This window comes from Rhinopithecus bieti, unplaced genomic scaffold (genome assembly GCF_001698545.2).
Source record: "Rhinopithecus bieti isolate Rb0 unplaced genomic scaffold, ASM169854v2 scaffold_19355, whole genome shotgun sequence".
Classification (NCBI taxonomy): Eukaryota; Metazoa; Chordata; class Mammalia; order Primates; family Cercopithecidae; genus Rhinopithecus; species Rhinopithecus bieti.
The window spans coordinates 82,392-104,185 of NW_016809398.1; the positions used below are offsets into that span (position 1 = coordinate 82,392).

The 21,794-nt window shown below is 43.1% G+C and overlaps 1 protein-coding gene across 22 annotated transcripts in view; it reads left to right on the plus strand.

Moving 5' to 3' along the window:
* WDR20 (WD repeat domain 20) overlaps positions 1 to 21,794 on the plus strand; it is a 91,783-nt gene that overhangs the window by 44,417 nt on the left and 25,572 nt on the right. For 9 of the 22 annotated variants that reach the window (XM_017889215.1, XM_017889221.1, XM_017889228.1 and 6 more), the window contains exons 2-3: positions 18,355 to 18,537; positions 21,174 to 21,266. The exons of 4 other annotated variants lie outside the window; for them this stretch is intronic. In XM_017889215.1, coding sequence (XP_017744704.1) covers positions 18,355 to 18,537; positions 21,174 to 21,266 — 276 coding nt within the window. Of the gene's footprint in view, positions 1 to 356; positions 580 to 16,877; positions 16,930 to 18,354; positions 18,538 to 21,173; positions 21,267 to 21,794 lie in introns of those variants that run through there. 9 more of the 22 variants (XM_017889224.1, XM_017889231.1, XM_017889230.1 and 6 more) reach the window with 3 other exon arrangements.

Here is a 21,794-nt window from a genome sequence, read left to right on the forward strand (position 1 = left end):
CTTGAGCCACCGCGCCCGGCCATGGGGTTGAATTGTTATGTGGCCGGGTGCAGTGGCTCATGCCTGTAATCCCAGCACTTTGGGAGGCTGAGGTGGGCAGATCACCTGAGGTCAGGAGTTTGAGACTAGTCTGGCTAACATGGTGAAACCCCATCTCTACCAAAAATACAAAAATTAGCCAGGTGTGGTGGCATGAGCCTGTTGTCCCAGCTACTTGGGAGGCTGAGGCGGGAGAATTGCTTGAACCCAGGAGGCAGAGGTTGCAGTGAGCTGAGATCGTGCCATTGCACTCCAGCCTGGGCTACAGAATGAGACTGTGTCTCAAAAAAAAAAGTTTTCATTTGTGTGTTTTCCAGATCCTCAGTGAGTTCCTTGTAGGAATGGACCATGTTTGTGCACCTCTTCTCCCTCTCTTCCCTTATACCAGTGGTTCTCTTAGGCCTGGTCCCTGACCAGCAGTATCAGCATCCCCTCAGAACCCGTGACAATGAAGATTCTGGGTCCTTGCACTTGAACACTGAGTCAGGACCTGTGAGAGGAGAGCGGGCCCAGCAATCTGTGGTGTAACTGCCATGCCAGGTAATTCTGATGGGCTAGTTTGAGAACCACTACCTTATAGGATCTAATATAGGTTTACCTCACAGCGAACACTCAGCTCACTGACTAATTTGTAGACTCTGCTAATCACTGCTGATTTGTTTCTATCTTATAGCTGCCATTTACTGAATAGTTACACTGGGCTAGGCACTGAACTAGGTGCTGTCACATGCATTGTCCCTTATGGTCTCACAGATACTTTGCCGAAGAGGGAGTGGTGCGTCCCACTTTATATAGAGATGAGAGAGGGGAGTCTCTGAGGGATGTAGTAACTTGTCAAGGCTACACAGCTGGTAAGTGGCAGCAGGAGATTTCAGCAAGGCCTCTCAGACTCCAAAGCCTATGTTCTTTCTAGTACCCTACGCTGCTTTTCACGTAAACTCTCGCTTCCAGAGAATTCATGTGGCTGTCATGTGGTTTTATAATAAATGGTTGTAATACCTATATTTCTAGATTTTTCTCATCGTATACTTAAACCACCCACTAAGCAGCAACCTTTCAGCTTTTTTAAAAAATACTTTTCCATTTAATAATATTCATTTATTTACAGTGTGTCAGAATTAGGAGGTATTATGAAAGAGGCCTTTGAGATCATATTCTACCCTCTGTATTTTCACAGGTAGAGCCATCATATGTGCTACTTTATCTTTGTCTCAGAAATTAAACTTTCATTGAGGTGTAAATTGGCATACTACACAGTTCTGACCTCTAAACTTCTAACTTTTTTTTTTTCCTAAAAAAAAAAAAAGGGGAAATGAGGTCTCACTGTGTTGCCCAGGCTGGTCTCGAACTTCAGGCTCCAAGTACTCCTCCCATCTCAGCCTCCCAGAGTGCTAAGATTACAAATGTGAGCCCCCATGCCTGGCCTGAATTTATAACTTAAAAACATTATGCTACATCAAGTTCAGTAAAATCTTAACTGATTGGAAAGAGTAATTTTACTAGTTTAACTTTGCCTTTCCTCACCCCCTCATTTTCAAATCCCTCCCCTCATATTTGTACATACATTTTCCAACAGGTGGCTAAATATTAACTTTTATTTTTAAAATGCCTTGTAAGGAATCAAATACTTATTTCCATGCTAACTCACTGTAGTTCTTGGTTTGAATGCATTTTAAAAAATGTAAATTGATACTATTAATAATGGTAACAGTTACGTCGGTACGGTGGCTCACACCTGTAATCCCAGCACTTTATGAGGCTGAGGCAGGCGGATCACTTGAGGTCAGGAATTCAAGACCAGCCTGACCAACATGGTGAAACCCTGTCTGTACTAAAAATGCAAAAATTAGCTGGGCGTGGTGGTAGGCGCCTGTAATCCCAGCTAGTTGGGAGGCTGAGGCAGGAGAATCACTTGAACCTAGGAGGCGGAGGTTTCAGTCAGCTGAGGTTGCACCACTGTACTCCAGCTTGGGCAACAGAGCAAGACTCTGTCTCAAAAACAAAGCAACAACAATAATAATAATAGTAATAACAGCCAGTATTTACATAGCAGTTACTTTGTTCCAGGTATGATTCTGATCACTTTACATATTTTAACTCCTTTAATTCTCGAACACTGCCTATGGCAGGGTCACTATTTTATTATCCCCATTTTCCCATTTTGTGGAAGTGTTGGTACATAAAAGCAAATAGCTTGTTCAGGCTCACAGGACAGAATCTGAAGGCATCCTGGCTCCAGAGTCTCTGCTCTTAACCACTCTTTAGAGTGCCTTGCACGTTTTCAACCAGAGCTTTCTCTATATAACATATCACTTTACACTTTTAAAATAGTGTACTATTTATTGCAACTCCTGGGTTCAAGGGATCCTCCCGACTTAGCCTCCGGAGTAGCTTGGATTACTGCTTGGGGTCAAGAATTTTGTGAGAGCAGGGCAAGTACTCAGGCTTGCTGTGGGCAACAAGAAAAGTGGGGACGTTGCGTTATTTTGGGTCTCTTCATATTTAAAAATAAATCTAGTTGTAGTACACTACACAGAGGAGAGATCAGTTCTTTCTATGTCACTTGAGAGATTCCCTTTTGGTTTGTAGCCACAGCTGCTGTCTATGAGACCTACTGGTATTTGGAGCTTTACCCTTTGTCATAACCATGTGTACTAGCAAGCTGAGGGGCTGGCCTGCATTTCTCAGCTTTCCATATCTGTGTACCCTAGTTTAAAATTGCTGCCTGTTTCTGCCATCCTTGTCTTCGCATACAGAATTTTGCATACATCCTCGCTGACCAGAGTTTTATTGATGAGTATTTGACTGCATGGCAGAGGGATGATTTTCCTGAAGATGGCCAAAAGATTTGGAAAGAGCTGTGGATGTGGGCTTTGGCATTAGTTCATCAGGACATATTCAGCTTGAGAAGTTTGAATTATCAAGAGGCAAGCAACTCATGTTTTCCTGTACAGTTGCTGTCTCCTGAAGAAGGCTGGCAGCATTCAGAACATAACTTATGAACTTTAACCAAAGGAGTGTCATTTGGTTTATCCTAAATTTAATGAGTTTGGGAAAGTCTTCTGTAGTTCATCGCACTGTGTTATAAATAATAGAATAGTTTCAGGTTCTGTCTGGTAGTTACTGTCTGATGTGGAAGCAAGAAGACCACAGGTGAGAGGAGAAGACGACTGAGAAATGAGGGCTTTGGGTTAGGTTACCTTAGTGCTTTTCCTAGTTTCCTGGGCATGGTGCACTTACAGTGAATGAGACCAGAGCTCCGAGTTGAGCTGCTGTGTTAATTGGTTGTATGATTTTAGGCAGTTCTTTTACTTCTTTGGTCTGAGTTGCAGCATCTTGAGAGCAAGTGTGACTTTTTTTTTTTTTAATGACCATTCACCTTAGGTGACTTTTTAAAGTGCCACTCCAGCTTTGTCTACTCTCTGATCCCCTGATGTAAGACTTAGATTACCTACATTCATATAAGATTTTTGTATATTATAATTATATTACAGAATTGTTCACACTGGGAAATGAGTTGCTTCTGTAGTCTACTTCTTTGATAATAGCTTTATATTTAACTTTTAGCTAGTAGTTGCAAAATTTTAATTCCATATATTACATCATATGAGACTGCAGTGCGTTATACAAGATCATGAGTGGTAAACTTAGCATAGAGCATAGTCTGGCACGTGTGGAATTGTTGACAAGTGTTAACTTTTGGATTATGGTTGATTTTAGCCTTCAGTGTAGAACTTCCTATTCAGTTCTAAGTGGGTTGGCCTGCTAACCTACATTTTAAATACAGCACTGTCCCTGACTGAGATGACGAATACACCTCCTTTCCCTTTCAGCGTAATATTTTTATTTCAGGTCTCAGTATTTTAACTTCTAAATGCTAAAAATATTACTGAATACTTGAAAACAAATTTCACTGTGTAACCCTTTTAGCTGTTTCTTCTGGATTAAGGGTAGTGTAGGATTCGGTTTTCCTAGAATCTTTAGAAGACTGTAAAATTGGTGATAATTCTCAGTTCAGTTCCTATGAAAAAGATGTGGATTCATATTATAAATATACATTAGAGAAAAAATAGGGAGCTAAACTTGGAACAGATTGGATTTCCCAAAGAGGACTCTGGGGAAAGCTATCTTTATTTGCCACTGTAGCAAATTAAGAGCACACAGTGAGCTGTTCTAGCGCTGAATGCTATTTGAAGAATAAAACAAAAGAACTAGCCATGGCTTCCTCCTCTGTTGCCTGAATGGTTGGCTTCTTTAAGTAATTTTCCTGGCCTTTCTCCTCTCATTGAGTGATGTCACTGATGCCACAGAAAGATGAGTAATAGACTCCTATGGTCTTAATTGGTGTGAAACTTTATGATTTGACCTGTTTGAAATATATTATCACCTGTTGATGATCTATCATTCCCATTCATGCATTTGCTCAGTGTTACAGTAAGCTTCCTTTTATTGTAAATTTTACTGTTTATCAAGTCACAGATTTTTCTGTGACCCTAATACCAGGCCATGACATGCTTTTAAACTACTAGAATAATTTTGAAATAGTTTTAGTAGTTTTTTTGGTTATTTTTCTATTAAAAAATTATGTAAGTAATATATGATTATTGACAAAAAGGCAGAAAATATTATCTAAATATTACCCACTCTTTTAAGAGTAGGCACTTTTGATATTTTGGTGAATATTTTTTCAAACTGTTTTCTTTGTAAATATGTACATGTAAATATATGGCCCAAACAGAATTAGACTTTTTAAAATTCCATATATACACACACACACACACACATATATATATACACACACACATATATATACACACACACACATATACACACACACACACACACATATATATATATATTTTTAATAGAGACATTTTTACCATGTTGCCCAGGCTGGTTTCGAACTCCTGGACTCAAGTGATCCATCCTACCTTGGCCTCCCAAAGCGCTGAGATTACAGGCGTGAGCCACTGTGCCCGGCCTATACTTTTAGTATAGAAATTTAGCTATAGAAATTTTAGTTATAGAAATTTCCCAGTTTATCCAGAAGTAGAGAAAATAGTATAATGAACTTTCATATACCTGTCTCCCAGCTTCAACAGTTAATGATGTATGGTTAAGTCTCACTTCATGTATTATCTTGTCCCCATTGGATTATATTAAAGCAGATCCCAAACATCATGTCTTTTCTTCTGTATTTAAAAAAACTTTTTTTAATAGAAATTTTTATTTTTTTTACTATGTTGGCCAGGCTGGTCTCAAACTCCTGCCTTCAATCAATCCTCCCAACTTGGTCTCCCAAAGTGGGAGGATTATAGGCACAAGCTACTGTCCCTGGCATCCTGTATTTTTTTTTTTTTAAGAGTTTGGGTCGGCCGGGCGCGGTGGCTCAAGCCTGTAATCCCAGCACTTTGGGAGGCCGAGGCGGGAGGATCACGAGGTCAGGAGATCGAGACCATCCTGGCTAACACGGTGAAACCCCGTCTCTACTAAAAATACAAAAAACTAGCCGGGCGCGGTGGCGGGCGCCTGTAGTCCCAGCTATCGGAGGCTGAGGCGGGAGAATGGCGGGAACCCGGGAGGCGGAGCTTGCAGTGAGCCGAGATCCGGCCACTGCACTCCAGCCTGGGCGGCAGAGCGAGACTCCGTCTCAAAAAAAAAAAAAAAAAAAAAAAAAAAAAAAAAAAGAGTTTGGGTCTATGTTTTCCATGCTGGCCTTGAAAACATAGTGAAAGAAGTTTATATTTGAACACAGGCTGTTCCTTGACAGATGTGTAAGTATTCTTTTATAGTTGATTTCTTGACTTATGAAGGTGTTTTTCTTGTATTTAATCTAGTTTTAACTTTTTTTTTTTCTTTCTTTTTAAAAATTTTTTTGTAGAGACAAGTTCTCACTATGTTGCCCAGGCTGGTCTTGAACTTTTGGACTCAATTTATCCTCCTGCTTTGACCCCCTAAAGTGCTGGGATTACAGGCATGAGCCGCCATGCCTGGCCCTTTAACAAATAAACAGCCTGGGTGCAATGGCTCATGCCTGTAATCCCAGCACTTTGGGAGGCCAAAGTGGTCAGATCACTTGAGGTTAGGAGTTCAAGACCGATCTGGGCAACATGGTGAAACCCTGTCTTTACTAAAAATATAAAAATTAGCAAGGTGTGGTGGTGCATACCTGTAATCCTGGCTACTTGGGAGGCTGAGGCAGGATAATCACTTGAGCCTGGGAGGTGGAGGTTGCAGGGAGCCGAGATGGCGCCACTGCACTCCAGCCTGGGTGACAGAGTGAGACTCCGTCTGAAAGAAAAAGAAAAAAGAAAAAAAAAAAGAGAAAGTTATGGCCTAAACATATTTTTAGGTTATTTGAGGATATTAGACATATATGACGAATGACTAACAGCACAAATGCCAAGTGAGTAGTTGCAGTGATGAACCAATGCTATTGAACTTCCGATGAAGGCGAGATCAAAGCTTTTCCTCACACTAGTATTTAGAAGATCAGCTCTCTGTTACCCGAACTGATTTGAGGCTGTATTCTTCAGCTGATGCCTGGTTGGATGAGAGATTATTTGAATTACAGAAGCTAAGTCAAGCATTTTGGCCACTTTTTTTTGTAGGTGATCTCCATTAATGTTTAAGATACGTTGAATGTTCTCTCACTCTAACTCTTTTGCTTCCTGTTTGAAACACAGCAGTGCATTATGTCCAAAATGCTGTCATTTGATGTAAAATTACTGGTACATGTGTCGTTTATTGAAATTTTATACATTACAGATTCAGTAGCTTGTTGTTCTAGCGGAATTTGGGTGATTGAAAAGGGAGTAACAGCTAGATATGGTCAAAGGTGAAGTCGTAAGCATTGTGAACTTTGGGCAGATCACCACCTCCTCCTGGGCCTCGGTTTCTCTGTAGGATGAGGAAATGGAAGTTTATGGGCCCCTCTGCACAACTGGGGACTTAGGGCCTTTTCCACTTAGGATGGGAGCTCTTCTACCGATTATTGCTTATGTTACTCAGCAACTTGAATTGGAAATTTAAAATCATTTATGTGCTCTGCTGAATATAATGAGCCCATGGATGGTCCAAAGGTTAGAACAACAACAGTATAGTAGTTAGGCAGCACATAGGAATTACTCTGTGCTCTGTAATGCTCTTTAATTTACCAGTGTTGTCTCAACACTTTCAGAAAGGCATAGAATTCTCCCTCCTATCGCTGTTTAAAATTTTTTGTTCTAAGAATTTGAAATCATCTTTTGCAGAAATGAATGCATCTTGCCTTTTCGTTAGTGTGAGATACTGGTATTCCCTTTGGAATGGGAATGTGTATTCCTATGCATATTTAACAGAAGGGTTCAATAAAAATAGGTCATTTGAATATGTCAGCATTTTAATGTGATGAGATCTAGTGTTAGGATGTGTGCAAATTGAATTTAGCTTGATGTTTATTCATAGCTTTTCTTTAATGAAGAAATCAGTATTTGATTAGCCTAAGGAAGCTTCACCACAGCCATTTGTGGTGACTTGCCTCACGATAGGAGATCTCACTTTACGTGGAGTACAGCATCAGAGAATGAAGAGCTGGTAAAGATGTTGCAGTGTAGCCGTTTTTAAGTTCATCTTTAAGAAGCTACTGTGAAGGAAGAAGAGTAGATTTTTTTTTTTTCTTTTTTGAGACGAAGTCTCACTCTGTCGCCCGGGCTGGAGTGTGGTGGCCGGATCTCAGCTCACTGCAAGCTCCGTCTCCCGGGTTTACGCCATTCTCCTGCCTCAGCCTCCCGAGTAGCTGGGACTACAGGCGCCCGCCACCTCGCCCGGCTAGTTTTTTTGGTATTTTTTTAGTAGAGACGGGGTTTCACCGTGTTAGCCAGGATGGTCTCGATCTCCTGACCTTGTGATCTGCCCGTCTCGGCCTCCCAAAGTGTTGGGATTACAGGCTTGAGCCACCGCGCCCGGCCAAGAAGAGTAGATTTTAATAGCTGGCAGTTTCTAAATGATAGGCTGCCTTAGGAAAAAGTGACATGTGAGAACAACAAAAGCTTGTTATTTCAGCAGATGCTTGACTGAGGGTGCTAGGCCAGGGAGGATGCTGCCACAGAATGTCCGCCCCGTGCTTGTTCCTGCTTTCCGCTGGTGGCCACCCTCTCCCCACCCAATGCATAGCTCCAAAGGAGGGGCTTTTACTGGCCCCTGGGAGAAGCCGTCTAATGAGGAGCAAGCAATTCCAGAGATTGTCATTGTGAAATTTTTACTTAATGCATGTTACGCCCTTTGTGACTGTGTGTCTCTTCTCATTTTGGGATGACATGAAGGTGATGTTCCACACATCTTACATCTTGCTATTTGCTGACGTTTGACTCGTTGTCCTCCCTGCCTCCCCTCTGTCTAGTTCTCTGTGCCGCCCCCCAAAGCCTTGCTGTGGCTAAACACAGCCCCTTGAACGTGGGTGGCCAGGGCTCATTCCAGGTCAGAGCCCGTCAGAAGCGTGCTAGAGACAACACACCAATGGTTGGTCTTTAGTGAAGGGGATTGGTTTGGAATGCCAAGCGAGTGTGGGTTGTACTAGTATGTTTGAGAATGAACGAGAAATGGAAACTAAGAAAGAGAAGCTACTGTTTTGTTTTGGAAGATTATATTGGAAGGAAAACCTGCTGAAAGTGGGCTTCCACTGCTGGTGTCCTTCTCCAGGAAATTTAGGTCAGAAAGAAACATCTCTGTTTTTCCTTATGTATATTTCTTTGAAGGTATTAATGAATGATGAGGATTTTCAAAGCCTGTATGATAAGTAGCAAGTCCTTATGTATTCAGAAGGAAACTAATGTTTTCTGAGTGCCTTTTAAGTGCCAGGGATTCTCCTGGGACTTATATTATTTCACTGTAATAAAATAATGCTGTGAGGCAAATGATTGAAAAGAAGAGGTAGATCTGGAATCTGGGCCACACTGAGAAAGGATGGATTATTTGAGTCCCACTTCAACAAGCCTAGGAACATGGAGTCACACGGTGATAGAACTGTAGAACTAGGTGCCACGTCACATGTCTGCTGCACCACCCCAGCAGTAGAAGGTGGTGCAGTAGAAGGTGCATGGGCTGGAATTTTGATGGCCAGACTTTACCACTAGGTTCCTCTGGGCGGCTGATTCTGCTTTCTTGTTTATAAAATGGGGGTGACAGTTGTACTTACTGCATAGGTTTGTAGCGAGGTTTCAAAAAACTGATGCATGGAGGTGCTTTGTAAACTGTAAAGTGATGTACTAGTATTTACTGATGGAGACTGTTTGTTTTCATGGATGGACACCCAAGAAGGCATTTATTGTTAGCATTTTTGTCAGCAAAATAATTATCAAGATTGCGCCACTGCACTCCAGCCTGGGTGACAGAGCGAGACTCCGTCTCAAAAAAAAAAAAAAAAAAAAAATTGGGGTTTGCTTTTATATACATTTGGCTGTAGGTCTCTGGGTTTCTATCACTTTACTATTCTTTCCCTCCATTTTCAGAATTGTTTCCTTTCTGTGACAGATATTCAATGATAACCTTCTGTGTGCCAGGCCCTCTATTAGATGCTGGAGACAGGGAGGTGAATAACAGATAAGTTCTTGTCCTTTTTGAAATGAAACACTTGAAACTGTACAGTTGATTACTGTTTGTTTTACCTATGGGCATAGGTGACCCAAGCCTAACTGACTTCTTACGTTTCTGACATACATATATTTTAAACAAGTGTTAGGCTCTTTACATATTGTTAATGCCAACTGTTCAGATATTTTGGTTGGAACTATTGAATTGAAGAGACCATGAGGAGCATGGATTGTGTGGGTATTTCCATAAGATAAACCTGGTTTTGTTGCCCCTTCAAGGGCAGCGGTGGGACTGTGGAATTGGCATCTGTGTGGTGCTCTGCAGCTGATTGTTACTTGAGCATTAAACTGTTCGCCTACACATGAAGTGTGGGCAGTTGAAGATGTTTGAAAATCACTGTGTGGTATTTTTGCCATTAGATCCACCCAGTTATTTCCCATTATGTTGAAGAAAATTTTGGTTAAATAGTTGAACTTTGTTCAAAAGGTGAATATCAGCTGTGAGTGGCCAAGGTCTCTCTTCATCTTCAGTGTCTCCCCCTGACCCTCCACCCAGGTTTCACCAGGATGACAAGCAGATGTGGTCCAGCCCCAGGCCCTGGAGTGTGGACTAATCAATCCCTAACAGGCACTAGCAGCCCCAAGCCTGACTAGGTCAAAAGTTCCACCAAGGGCCGGGCACGGTGGCTCACACCTGTAATCCCAGCACTTTGGGAGGCCGAGGCAGGCGGATCACGAGGTCAGGAGATCGAGACCATCCTGGCTAACACGGTGAAACCCCTCTCTACTAAAATACAAAATTAGCCTAGTGTGGTGGTGGGTGCCTGTAGTCCCAGCTACTTGGGAGGCCGAGGCAGGAGAATGGCGTGAACCCTGGAGGCGGAGCTTGCGGTGAGCCAAGATCGCACCACTGCACTCCAGCCTGGGCGACAGAGTGAGACTCCGTCTCAAAAAAAAAAAAAAGTTCCACCAAAAAAACCCGTGGAACAGTCTTTGCAGTGTGGTTTATTTTGGATCTGAAGTTTTAAGATAGGCCCCTAGTTGTCCCACTTCTTTTCTAGTGAGTGATCCTTTGTGGCTGTTGGAAGTAATTTCTTGGTCACTTTTGGTCCCTGTTTTGGTTGTCTGAGATGTGGTCAAGAGGAATGATAGCACTACAGTCGTTCTCTTCTGATTTTCAAAATGGCTTATGGCAACCTTTGATGCTGCTCAGACTGCTCCAGCTAGTTTAGATTAATTCATTCAGGCTGTCAGTGACTCAGCAGCCTCCTGGCTTCTTGTTTTTAAAAGGAGCTGGACTTTCACAATATATGGAATATAGTTAGCATATTGAAGCTAATAAGTGTGGCACATAGTGCTAGGCATCAGTGAAGGGGACTGGAAGAATGTCACATAGGCTAGGGGGGCCGGGGGGACATGACATCTCTGCTTTTGTGAATATGATGGTAGGGGATGTTTTCTGGGTGGAAGAAGGAATGGCAGGAAAGGCAAGGTGTCAGAAGCACAGGCAGCAGCCAGGGTTCTTTGGGGTAATGTGTGTGGAGGGACGGGGGTGATAAGGCCACATTGGGCAGCCTGTGAGTGCTAAGCTGTAGGCCCTGCAGAGCCGTGGCAATGGTGGAGTGGGGGAGTGACCTAAGGCTTCCCGAAGATGCATCTGCAAAGTGTAGGCAAATTGCATGGGATTAGAAATGGGTGGAAGGAGACTGGCGCAGAGCTAGAGAGGCTGAGCTAGGCTGGGGAAACCCAGGCTGGATGAGGGCCCTGAAGCTGTCCTTTGGGCAGGGGTGCCAGGCAGGGGACCCAACAGAGCGCCAAGTATAAAGCTGGTTGGGGTGGGGCTTAAGGATGGGAGGAGTGGACTGAGGAGGTAGAGAGGTAGAGAGTGCTTTGGGTGTAGGCCAGGTGAGTTTCTGGTCTGCCTGCATCAGGCATTTGGTAGCTATTAGCTATGCCAGTAAAAGGATCTTTCACTTTTCTGGCAAGACTCTGCAAGACCAGTTCTCTCTTAGGTGATTCTCAGGTGGGGATGTGAAATTTAGGGAAAATAAAACTACCTTTATTACCTACACTGTCTCCACCTGATTCATTTAAAATTATATCTGAGATTATAATTTGACACACATTTTTCAAAAGAGCTCTGAGATATTTTTCATACCACTTCAGATGCTTCTGGGCACTCAAGAGTTGTATCAAGTAAAACTTGACCAGGCCCGTGTGATGTGATGTGGCTGTTGCCCGTGATGCCACAGGCTTCCCAAAAGCCCTACTGAGGCCCACTGAGTTGGTGGGAACCAGGCTGCAAGCTCTTTGCCTTTGGCGGAATAGCCCCTCACAAGTTCAAGTCCTTCCTCCACATTTCTGTCCACTCAGCAACATTCCCAAGGGAAGAGTGAGCAGGCAGGGCTGTGGTGAAGGCATGAACTGGAACTGGAGGGTTTCTTTTGCAGACCCTTTGTGGTGCTGGATAGAAATTCCTCAAGGACCTATAGGCTCATTAGTGCCGTGCTAAACTAACCAAGCTGACTCTGAATTTCAGTAGTATTCCAGAAAAATTAGTTAGGCATGGTGGCACACACCTGTGTCCCAGCTACTTGAGAGGCTGAGGCAGGAGGATCAGTTGAGCCCAGGAGGTTGAGGCTGCAGTGAGCTGTATTTGCATCGCTGTACTCCAGTCTGGGCAACAGAGCAAGACCATGTTTACAAAAAAAAAAAAAATTCCAGATATTTTAAGGATGAAAAGTCTAAGGAAGGCCAGGTGTGATGACTCATGCCTGTAATCCCACCACTTTGGGAGGCCGAGGCAGGCGGATCACTTGATGTCGGTTCGAGACCAGCCTGGTTAACATGGTGAACATGGTCTCTACAAAAAATACAAAAATTAGCTGGGCGTGGTGGCACGTACCTGTAATCCCAGCTACTCGGGAGGCTGAGGCAGGAGAATCATTTGAACCCAGGAGGCAGAGGTCGCAGTGAGCCGAGATCTTACCATTGCACCCCAGCGTAATAGAGCGAGACCCTGTCTCAATAATAATGATAGTAATGAAGAAAAGAAAAAGTCCAAGGAAAAGAGAAGTATTATGTTTAAAAATGTTTACTGACTGATCAAGGCTTTGATAACTAGTTGTTTCTTTAGCAGGAATTTTAAAACTATCACTTAAAATTTTTCTATTAAGTTGAGAACTTAGTAAGTATGATGAGACTGTCAAATTATTTGTAATCAGTAACTCCTTATGCATACTCGTGAGCATAATGATAAAATTTAAACTTTCCATAGAAAAAAGAAACAGTTGTGGTTTAATGTATGCTACAAATACTTAGCATCTGTGCAGGCTGGATACTCTGCTGGGGCTGGAGACCAAATACCCGATTCTTAAAATGGATAAGAATGTTTAATAAATCGGTTCTTCTATAAATTCATGTTTATCTGTCAGAATCTGAGTAGAAAAAAACTTATGTTGAAGAACTTAGGTAATTGGTAATAATTAGGATGCAAACCATTTTTTGAAATCCCAAAGTCTGTAGAGTCTATCAGAAAGCTGAAAAAAACTAATTTCGTGGAACTATACAGTGGTAACTGTTTAATAAAGTTCTCCTTAAAAGAGTTTTTATTATTTTATTTTAATTGATTATAACAGACATAAAACAATTCTGAAGTCATGTAAGTGATTAAATATTAAATGTTGTGGAACGAATTAAGTACTTGAGAATTGAGATAAAGGAGCAGCACAAAGAACGGTTGGGAAAATCCTTGCTGTGGGTGGTGGGACTTGAACTGACGGGCAAGATTCCTGGGGAGGCAGGCAAAGGAGACTGTCCCTACCAAGAGGGTGACTTAATGAAGCCAAGAAAGAGGGGATGTATGCTCAGGCCAGTGCTCATGAGTTGTGTGGAGGGCCAGTGAAGGGTGGAGAGGCAAGATTGTGTAGAGCTGATAAGAGCACAACCTCGTGACCCTGAACTTCCTTCTAGGTCCCTCATCGGTGTAATGTGGAAACATTAGTACCAGCTTTGAGGGGTGACTAGGATTGGATTGGATGATGAGTGTAAAGTTCCTGGTGCAAGCCTGGCACATAGAAAGTGTTGACTAGGCCAAGCGCGGTGGCTTATTCCTGTAATCCCAGCACTTTGGGAGGCCAAGGCAGTTGGATCACCTGAGGTCAGGAGTTTGAGACCAGCCTGGCCAACATGGTGAAACCCCGTCTCTACTAAAAATACCAAACAACAACAAAACAAAAAATTAGCCAGGTGTGGTGGCAGGCTCCTTTAATCCCAGCTACTCAGGAGGCCACGGCAGGAGACACTTGAACCCGAGAGGCAGAGGTTACAAGTGAGCCGAGATCACACCATTGCACTCCAGCCTGGGCAACAAGAATGGAATTCTGTCTTAAAAAAAAAAAAGAAAGAAGACTAGACGGAAGGTGATATTGCTGTTGGGCAGGATGGGGGTGAACCCTGGAGGGCAGGGGTGCTAGGTACTTTTTCCTCTTTGACTTGATAGAAATTAGGAGGCCACAGGCCAGGCCTGGTGGCTCACGCTTGTAATCCCAGCACTTTGGGAGGCTGAGGCGGGTGGATCACTTGAGGTCAGGAGATCGAGACCAGCATGGCCAACGTAGTGAAACCCTGTCTCTACTGAAAATATAAAAATTAGCTGGGCGTGTTGGTGCATGCCTGTAATCCCAGCTACTGAGGAGGTTGAAGCACAAGAATTGCTTGAACCCTGAAAGTGGAGGTTGCGGTGAGCTGAAGTCATGCCATTGCACTCCAGCCTTGGCAACAGAGCAAGACTCTATCTCAAAAAAAAAAAAAAAAAAGAAAGGAAAAGAAATTAGGAGACATTTTGATTAGAGATAAGATGTAGCTGGAATGAATGAATAATGGTAGCTACCCAAATACTTCTGTGTGCTCTGTGCTTTCTGTTATCTGCAGCCCTCACCATTGTGGTGCAGGGGAGGGGCCTTTGATCTCCTAGGCTTAGTGAGAGGAAACTTGCACTTTGCCCAAGGCCACTTGGCTACCAAGAGGGAAGGCAGGATTTGAACTTAGGCTTGCCTGGTCTGGGCTCTTTCTCTCTCTACCAGACTGCCCCTGCCTGGGAAGCCATCTGGCAGGGGTTGATGACCCCATGGGAAGAGGAATAGCTGGCTCGGGTGGTTACTCCTGCTCCTAAAAAGGTGTGTGAGCTCAGAGTGCATATTGGCCGACACCCCATCCCCCGCCTCCCAGAGGAGGAGGAAATACGATGGTCACATATCAACGGAAACTGAGTTAGAACTCAGCGATGAATGGAAAGAGGACCGGTGAGTGGGAGATGACTGTGCTTGGACATGAAGGCAGGCACTGGGAGACCTGGCCTTTCTCTATCTGAGGTGGGGCTCCAAAAAGCTCAGGCCCAAGAGTGGAGTCCATAGATTTTTCAGAAATATAATTTTTTTTTTTTTATGGGCACATAACCTAGCAGTCACTTCAGACTTCTTGGTAGTTCTTACTTGGTAGAGGTGACTTCTGCTGTTCCAATTTAGTCAGTGCCACTGGAGAGGGATTGGGGAGGGAGGAGTGACCTTAGGTGAGAGAGATTCTAAGTGTTCCTTGGGGCCAGCCAGGTCAACTTTTGTGTCTTCTGGACAGTGCCACTCACACTAGTGTTGACAGACCAACTTTAAAAAAATTTTAGTCTATGTGGATTGATACTTGTGTAAAAATGAAAAGAATTAATAGGAAAAGAAACTGAAAAAAACATGCAGAATACAAACTCTAACTTTTTATCATTAGATTCAACAGATAAAAAATTTGTCAGTTTCCATAAAAGTTTCTAAACTCTTATTCTCAATTTCTGTACTACAGGCAGTGCATTTGACTGCAGACTAATAAACTAGTCCTGGACTGGTACACTTCAAGAGCAGTGACCTAGGAAGAAAGTTTGTTAAGCAAATCAGTAGAATAAACAGGATATTTTTAGAATATTTACCTGATTTTTTACCTTTTTTTTTTTTTTTGCTCTGTTACCCAGGCTGGAGTGCAGTGGTGTAATCTCGGCTCACTGCAACATCCGCCCCCCAGGTTCAAGCGATTCTCCTGTCTCAGCCTTCCGAGTAGCTGGGATTACAGGCGCCCGCCACCACACCCAGCTAATTTTTGTATTTTTAGTAGAGATGGGGTTTCATCATATTGGTCAGGCTGGTCTTGAACTCCTGACTTCAGGTGATCCTCCCTCCTCAACTTCCCAAAGTGCTGGGATTACAGGCGTGAGCCACCATGCCTGGCCCATTTTACCTGATTTAAGAGTCAACATAGTATCTTCTCATTTAAAATGCTTCCATCTTTTCAGTAAAGTTCCATATTGTGAGGCAGGGATATAAAAACATACCAATAACTGAAGCCAATGTAGTTGTGAGGGGGTCCCTGAGTCTAACCCTAAACTGGTGGCAGTACTTAGAAAAATAGGTGCTTTTATTTCCTCTGTTGTTTCTGAGAAACATTACCTGTTCTTTAATTTATATTAGACTGTTTTCTTTGTTAATTTCTGTCTGGCCTTTGACTTGATCTGTGTATTTCAGTGCATCAGTGCATAATTTTAGGTATATTCTTTTAGGGGAAAGTTCCCTAAGTGGTAGTTGTTGTCGTTTTGTCTTGCTATGTCATCTAGCCTGGAGTGCAGTGGTGCAATCCTAGTTAACTGTCACCTTGAACTCCTGGGCTCAAGCAGTCTTCCCACCTCAGCCTCCTGAATAACCAGGACCACAGGCGTGCACCGCCACACCTAGCTGATTTTTTATTTTTCCTAAGCAAACTGAAAAAAAAAAAAAGTCTCAAGAGTTGAATATACTGATACAGTAATTATGTGTAACTTAATTGTTTGTATTTCAAATTGGATTTTTGTTCTCTAGCTGCCAGTTATATCTTATTTTATACTTGTTGGTTTTTTGTTTTTGTTTTTCGTTTTTTTGGTGGATGTCTTCCTCGTTCTGAGATGGATGGCGTGTGGTGTTCTCTCAGGCCAGGTTTCTCTTTTCCTGCCATCCGAGCCTGCTCAGAAGCTGCCTTCCTCAGACGGCCTGTCCGTGGCGGTCGTCCTGGGCCCCGCTGCTCACTTGCAGCACTCGGCAGAGCTGCCTTCAGCCCGCCTTGCTGCACAGCAGTGGCTCCCCTCTGCCGGCCCCTTTTCTCCTCGCTCCAAAGTCAGGACTCCCTTTTGTTTTGTATCGTGCTTTGTATTACACTTTTCAAGGCTCTTTCATGTATATATTCTCTTATTTCATCCTCCAGACAATCCCATGAGGTTGGTAGAACAGAGATTCTCATCTCCGTTTTAACTGAGGTGAGGCTGGGAGAGTGTCCGCATGGCATGCACCCTCATTCCTTTGCCCTGGGGCTCCCAGAGCTACTTGTTACCACTCAGGTCCAGACTTCCACATGTGCAAGGTTTTGAGTTTGCTCAAAGACGCCTGTAATTTTGAGGTCCTCTTTTCTATTCAGTATTTATATTTGTTATTGGAAAGTCAAACATTAGAATACTTGGTTCAATGTCACAGGCCTCTTTGGAAGAAAGAAATCTTCAGAACCTGAGGGGGCGGTCCGTAGAGAACTAAAGCCGGGAGCCCCAGAGGGCCACACACGGTGAACTGGGTGTCGTGAGGGACGAGTTCTGCTTCAGGGGTAGTTGTCTCCACCGGAGATTTCCAGATAAGAGTGGGAGGGGGTGGGTTTCCCTTATTTCACCAATAAAAGCCCAGCATATTGGGATGCCACAGGACATTTCTCATGAAGAAAAGAATCCTTCTTGAAAGTGGGGAGGGCACGTTGAGAAATCACTGTTCACCCAAGTGAGAAATCATTTGCTCTTGACTCTCTCTCCCCATCCCCTTAATGGCCAAACAGACCTGGGTTCCAAATCCAGTCCTGCCACTTACTAGGTAGGTATGGTGATGTTGGTCAAGTTATTTAACTTCCCTGAACTTGTTTTCTCATCTGTAAAATGGGTAAGATATTGTCCACTCTGGAGCATTACTGTTAGGATTAAGGACAATGCATGTAAAGCTCTTTGCTTATGGCCTCAATAAGTGAATGTTCCCTGAAACCTAATCCAGAAGAGGGATTTTGACCCAGGAAGGGAGCCACATGTACAGAGTGGGCTCCAGCAGTGGGTCTTAGACTTGAGTGGGCATCAGAATCACCTGGAAGGCTCTTTAAACTAAGGCTTGCTGGCCCTACTCCCATAGTTTCTGATTCATTTAGTCTGGGGTGAGGTTTGAGATTTTTGCATTTCTAAGTTCCCCCGTGCTGCTGCTGCTGCTTCTGGTTTGGGACTACACTTTGAGAACCACTGGGCTGCAGGTAACTGGCCAGTGGGCATTTAGGTGCTGTAGATACATTGAAAGCTGAGCTTTTTATGTGGTCACTCTGTTAGACACTGCTTGAAATGCATTTTGAAAATACTGAATTTAGTATCTCAAGGATATTTCCTGCTGAAGTCCAGGAATCTTTGTTACATATACTTGAAGGAGAATAAGCTGTGAAAGTAACAGTTGTAAACATATTATAGATAGTCTAATAATATCTAATTGGCTAAGGTATGTGAAAGTGCTTTTATAAAATGTTAGATGAATGTTGTCACAACTGAAAAAATATTTTAAATAACTTCGGTTTTAAGATTAAACATCATAATGGAGTATAAAATAGCATAACTTAGATTTCTCATCTCAATGTGCTGTTTACTGTATGTATTTTTCTCTTTCTCCTCCAGGCTGCTGACTTGAGTAAACCAATAGATAAAAGGATATACAAAGGAACACAGCCTACTTGTCATGACTTCAACCACCTAACAGCCACAGCAGAAAGTGTCTCTCTCCTAGTGGGCTTTTCCGCAGGCCAAGTCCAGCTTATAGACCCAATCAAAAAAGAAACTAGCAAACTTTTTAATGAGGAAGTAAGTAGCACCCTGTCTTAGCTGTTAAGAATCCCTGTAAGAGTTGATACATTCTTATCGAGGTTAGTGGGCCTTATTTTGCACTTCAAGCGAAGCCCATTTTTTATTCGCCCAGCCCTCCTACCTAGTATGCCCAAGTTTAAATGTGGTGGATAAATTTGTTGACCTTACCTGTTCTTCCTTGGGGTAACTGTTTTGTGCATTTTTATGGAGCATGCTCAGGTGTCTATAACAGTTGTTTTAAAACTCTTCTATAATGGAGATAGGGACTGTACTGTAACTCGGTATTTATAATTTAAATAAGACATTTAGAATTCCAAAGTTGGTTTACATCACCAGAACATTTCATGTAGATCAAAGAACTTGATGACATTTCCTTAGGCTGCTTAAATTGTAGCCAAAGCTTTTGTATGTACGTTTGACAGTTACTTGGCTAAGGAGTACTTCACTTGCTCTTGAAAATAGTTGCTGTAAACTCACCTTTGATATAGTTAGAAATTCTGGCACTTAAAGTTTGGTCACATGACATAGCTTTTGCCAGTGTTGTAGTATGTACTGGGGTTTCTAGTATCTTCAGTTTCATTCTGGAAAGAGCCTGAGATATCTGAGCTGTCTGTTCAGGAACATGTCAGGGCTGTTAAATGTGGCATATAGAAATTGCCAAGTAGATTATATTTTTTAAAGCTGTTGGAGCATCTTTCAGCCTCAAGTATTGCTCTTTCATATTTAATGTTCTTCCTCCTCTGTTTCAGTGTGACTTTTCTACCAAGTGGAAAAGACTTGCTGAGTTAGAACCCTGGGTTCCAGTCTCTACTTGGGACCTTGCCGCTGAGGTGCAAGGGTCAGGCTATGTAGGACCCCCTCCCTTTTGCATTGTTGCATGGTTTGAACATCATTAACTTGGAACAAAAACACATTATAGAATATGGTTTTAAGAAATAATTTTGTTTGGGGAAGAAAATTCAAATTGACAAATAAATAGCAGTTAAAATTTGAATTCTTCTGCAGTCGTGGTGCTTGCTGTCCATGCAAATCAGCATCCACCCAGGGTGCTCCTGTCTGACCTCGCCAGTGGGTTTGATAAGATCTTAGGAACCATGCCATCTCTTCTAGTTTCCTCTGAGTTGACTGGAAATAAAACTTGCCATCTGGACTGACACACTGTAGAGGAAAAGTATTTAATCCCATTTTGCATTAAAAAAAAAGTGAAGCAGAAAATATTTTATTTACCTAGATATTTTGTTAGTATCATCTGAGGAAGTGATTTCTGAGTAGCTGGATGATTATTTTTTGGTGCTGGGTTGCGGGAGCAGCACACAAAATTGGCCTCCTGTGCACTGTTAGCAGAAATTGTGAATTTGGAATCATTGTGGGTTTTTATTGTTGAGGTAAGGGGGAGTGTGATTGAGGGGGCAGGGATTGGAGCCATGTACAGGGTTGTTAGTAAACAAGACCCGGAGGCAGCCCTGGCCGAGGATGGTACAGAATGTCGCTTAGAGAACAAGAAAGTTTTGTGTGTCGTGGCAGGGGGAGGGCAGGGAGTTGGAGACCACACGTCCCCAGAGTCTCAGGGCTCTGAGAGCACCCAGGCTGCATCAGCCAGAACTATCCCTGCCCTGGTGACTGGGAGTTGCAGGCTGGAAGGCAGCTCCTCATTCTTCATGATTTAAGCATGAGTTATCTCATACTCATTTTACATTTTATTTGAAAAATTGCTATTTAGAATGCTAGGACTGTGTGTGGTTTAATGCCAGCTTGGCATTTACAGCTTGAGGCTGAAATTGATTGCCCTTCGTAGTAAGGAAATTCTCTGGCCGTGTGGATACATTTTTATCAGATTTCGGTCAGAATGTCTAAGAGCAAGGGCCACTGGAGGTTTGTTCCTTAGAGAGTGCCAGGAATGGTGGTAAAGTAGTCATTGTGTCGTGCTTTGCTGTGGTGTGAGATTTACAGGTTTCAAGGCACTTTTACCTGTGGCCTCTATGGGGGGAGGGTGGGCAGTTATTTCCATTTTATAGATGAGGAAATAGTCAAAGAGCATGTAAGTGAATTGTCCAGATCAGGTCGCAAGTTGATGACAGAGTTGGAACCAGAATTAATTCCAGAAACTCTTATTGGTTACAGGCCCTACCATGCATGATTGCCAGATCAGCTCTTCCCCTTCTGGGAGCTCACAGTTTAGTAAGGATGGACAGAGAGTACTGGGCGTGTGTCAGCATAGCGATATGAACAAAATACCAAGGGGTAGCTGCCGCAGGAATTCTTAAGTATGCATCACATAACATAAAGTTTTTAAAAATGTTAAGTTCACTGGGGGAGTTCCAAAAAATGCTTTCAGAAAGTAACATTTGATCTGGGTCTTAAAGGGTACATAGTCGTTAGAGGAGGGTAAGGAAGGCCTTCAAAGCTGGAGGAACAACTAGGCATGTGAAAGAACATCCAGTAACAGCTTGGCCACATCACAGTGTGGGACTTGGAGTGGCAGGGTTCGAAGCTGGAAAGATAAATTGGAACCAGCTTGTACTATAAAAGCCCTTTCATGTCACGTGAAGAAATTTGGAGCTGACACTGGAGGATGTGGGGGAACCTTTGGCCTTTTAATCAAGGGAGTGACAGGATCAAATGTGTTTTTTTAGAACTCTTGTCAGCACTTGTGGAAGGTGGATTGGAATGAAGAAAGACAGGATGAAGGTAGCAAGACCAGTGAGGAGGCTCTAGTAACTGTCCAGGTGAGAGCTGAGGGCTTGAACTAGAGTTGTGGCCATTGTTTCATTCATTCAGGACCTTGACTACCTGCCACATGCCCAGCACTGGGTCTGTGGCAGCAGCAAAACCTGCCTTCCTGTGACCCCTCAGGAGGGAAGAGAGGTGTAATAGCACCACCCAGACACACTGGTGACCACAGATGGTGACACTTTGTGATGTCAGAGGCAAGAGAGCAGGCCTGAGAAAAGGAGAGAATCACAGAGGTCTACTTTATTTATTTATGAGACAGAGTCTTACTCTGTCACCCAGGCTGGAGTGCAGTGGCGCAATCTTGGCTCACTGCAGCCTTCACCTCCTGGGTTCAAGCTATTCTTGTGCCGCACCCACCCAAGTAGCTGGGACTACAGGCCACCACGCCTGACTAATTTTTGTAGTTTTAGTAGAGACGGGATTTCACCATGTTGGCCAGGCTGGTCTGGAACTCCTGGCTTCAAGTGATCCACCCACCTCAGCTTCCCAAAGTGTTGGAATTATAGGCAAGAGCCACCACG